The 1,835-nt window shown below is 49.2% G+C and overlaps 1 protein-coding gene across 1 annotated transcript in view; it reads left to right on the top strand.

Annotated features, from left to right (window-relative positions):
- The first annotated feature begins 380 nt into the window (after positions 1-380).
- The window catches only part of LOC103738618 (zinc finger protein 669-like), a 20,059-nt gene continuing 18,604 nt past the window's right edge, over positions 381-1,835 (top strand). Inside the window, exon 1 of the mRNA XM_029566223.1 lies at positions 381-493. Coding sequence (XP_029422083.1) covers positions 383-493 — 111 coding nt within the window. The 5' untranslated portion in view covers positions 381-382. The remainder of the gene's footprint in view (positions 494-1,835) is intronic.

Genomic DNA, 1,835 nt, shown 5'->3' with positions numbered 1-1,835 from the left:
ACATCGGACTCGAGATCCAACACTAATGTCACCTATGGTGGGCTGGGTGCCTTTCTACATCTGAGGCAAGAGGACAATGACGTAGGACATTGAATATGTAATAGGGCGAGAGACCCTAGGCCCCGGAGGTAGGGCAGGAAGTGTCTAGTGAGTTGGACAAGACAGAAGTAGCTGCTCTGCCAGGCCAGGAGCAAGATCTGCTTGGATGCCAATCTCCGTGGGGTTGGGCAGGGTCTCTCCTGGAGAAGCTATGCTTCTCCATCACCTTAGCCCCTCCTGTCACTTAGATACCAGGGGTGGCCCTAGCCAATCAGGGCTTCCTGTTGTGCTGTCTAATCATGAGCACCAATTGGTTAGGGGAGGCGGGCTCTATTCCGCCGCCATGGTGCAGGTTCTGTTGTGCAGGTTCTTCCAGGATGATCCCGGAGTGCTGCGACCTGAACGCCCTGCGGGGAGCCGAGGACAGCGCAGGCGAAGCCGGAACCCGGCCATGGTGAGCGCGGGCCGGCTGTGAGCAGCGGCCGCTGGAGCAGCCAGAGCGGGCTGTGCTGGGTCCTCCCCGAGAGGGGCGGCAGCCGGACCCGAGTCCTTTGCAGTCCCAGCAACCAGGTTCCAGGCAGGGCCACCTGTGCCGTTTCCTTTTGCAACTACTGCGCAGGGCACTGAGCAGGAGGCTCCGCCCGTGCGGGCAGCCTCGGGGTCAGGACTGTCCAGAGCACCTGATGTGTTTTTGTGTTGTGTGCACAACGTTAGGGGAAATGAACAGTAGAGTCTGAAATTCAAGGTCGGGAACACTAGGGAAGGACAGGAGGAGGCTTGCAGCTGGGTAGGAGAATGACAAGCTGTGAAGGGAAGAGGAAGGACGGGCTGGGGAAGACAGCAGCCAGTCTGGACGGCTCCTAAGAAGCTCCCCCTGAAGGACATGTGCAGACCTTTTCCATTTCCTATAAATGTAGAAATATATATAATATTAGTTTTATTGAACTTTCGTACATTTCATACAACAGTCCTTAATCAGGTTTAGACTTCCTTTTGTGCTTAAAGTTTTTCCCTCTTTTTTTCCTATACTTTTTGTTTAGCCCCCCCCCCCCTTAACTACCCCCATTTTACATATTTATCCCTTAGTAACACCTTTCTACTATTCTCTTTTGGGTTTCTTCTTTCCCTTTAGTTCCCTGGCTCCCTTCCATATTCCTAGTTCCTGCAGTTACATCAGGATATGCACTCACTTATAAGAATATGGTGCTAGGATGCTCAAATGAGGGAAAACATATATCTTTTGTTTTTCTGAGTCTGTGTTACTTCATTTAGTTTAACAGTTTCAAGGTCCAGTCTCTGCAATAGGATGAGTCCTTTGGGTATATACCAAGGAGTGGTATAACAAGGTCACATGGTAGGCTCATTTTTAGTTTCTTAAGAGTCCTCCACACTGTAGTTCCATCCATTTACCTGCAAATTTCATGATTTCATCTTTTTTTACTGCTGAGTAAAACTCCATCGTATCGACGAACCACATTTTCATTATCTACTTGTCAGCTGAGGGACACTTAAGTTGCTTTCATCTCTTAGCCATTGTGAAAAGAGCAGCAATAAACATGGATGTAAAAGTGTCTCTGCAATAGGATGAGTCCTTTGGGTATATACCAAGGAGTGGTATAACAGGGTCACATGGTAGGCTCATTTTTAGTTTCTTAAGAGTCCTCCACACTGTTTTCCATAGAGGCTGCACAAGTTTGCAATCCCACCAGCCCAGCAGTGAATGAGTGTTCCCCTTTCTCCACATCGTCGCCAGCATTTGGTATCATTTGTTTTCTTGATCCTAGCCAGACTGGTTG

Source organism: Nannospalax galili, unplaced genomic scaffold (genome assembly GCF_000622305.1).
Source record: "Nannospalax galili isolate Female #2095 unplaced genomic scaffold, S.galili_v1.0 scaffold1519, whole genome shotgun sequence".
NCBI lineage: Eukaryota > Metazoa > Chordata > Mammalia > Rodentia > Spalacidae > Nannospalax > Nannospalax galili.
The sequence above is the reverse complement of the archived record's forward strand: the minus strand, read 5'-3'. Positions and strand labels throughout refer to the sequence as shown.